The sequence below is a fragment of the Myotis brandtii genome, unplaced genomic scaffold (genome assembly GCF_000412655.1).
Source record: "Myotis brandtii unplaced genomic scaffold, ASM41265v1 scaffold46605, whole genome shotgun sequence".
Lineage (NCBI taxonomy): Eukaryota > Metazoa > Chordata > Mammalia > Chiroptera > Vespertilionidae > Myotis > Myotis brandtii.
Window position 1 is genome coordinate 4,262 of NW_005367812.1, and position 722 is coordinate 4,983.

Genomic DNA, 722 nt, shown 5'->3' on the forward strand with positions numbered 1-722 from the left:
TTTTAATATTAAATATTTTGTCCAGACCACGGAGTTTTGCTTAATTTATAAAAATACTTAGTCTTTTTAGGGCCAATAAAAGATGAGATCTCAGTGATGCTATCCGGAGGCTGAAAATTCACCTCACTTAATACACAGACGAACAGGGATCAGGTCGTCCCTGGGGCTCATGAGCAGCCCAATGGTCTCCCAGCCGGGCTCCTTGCCCTCGCTCGATCCATGGGATCTGATCGCCTCGGATGTTCTTGGAAAAGTCGCTCTTCTGGCTGACCAGCTGGCGGTCCGTGAACTTGCCTGTGTCGCGCAGGGCGCGGACCACCTTGCCGATCTGCGGCCCGGGCTCCGTGCACAGGAATTCGACCACCGTGAAGGCCGATCTGCCTTTGGGTGTCTGTGCAGCATAATACTTCCAGCAGAAAGGCCGATCTGCCGCCCGGTGTCCGTGCAGCGTAATACTTCCAGCAGAAAGGCAGATCTGCCGCTGGGTGTCAGTGCAGCCTAGTACTTTCCACCACGAAGGCCGATCTGCCGCCCGGGCTCCGCGCACAGGAATTCGTCCACACGCAGATGCCGTGCTTGTCGATGCAGCGCACAATGTGCTCCAGCGCCAGCTTCAGCGCAGGCAGCGGCTTGTCTGCCTGATGGGCCGCAGGCCGCCGGCCTGGCTCAGCCCCTCGCACTCACCGCGTGTTGCTCGGCGGGCACTGGTTCGCCTTCTCCTG

The 722-nt window shown here is 57.8% G+C and overlaps 1 protein-coding gene across 1 annotated transcript; it reads right to left on the minus strand.

The window, feature by feature from the left end:
- Window positions 1-6: 6 nt before the first annotated feature.
- On the minus strand, window positions 7-679 carry LOC106727695 (egl nine homolog 1-like; the record flags this gene model as incomplete). Its single annotated transcript, XM_014547172.1, has 2 exons — window positions 7-381; window positions 530-679. Coding segments are annotated over 2 exons (404 nt in total), but the record flags the coding sequence as incomplete, so codon positions are not given.
- Window positions 680-722: the final 43 nt, after the last annotated feature.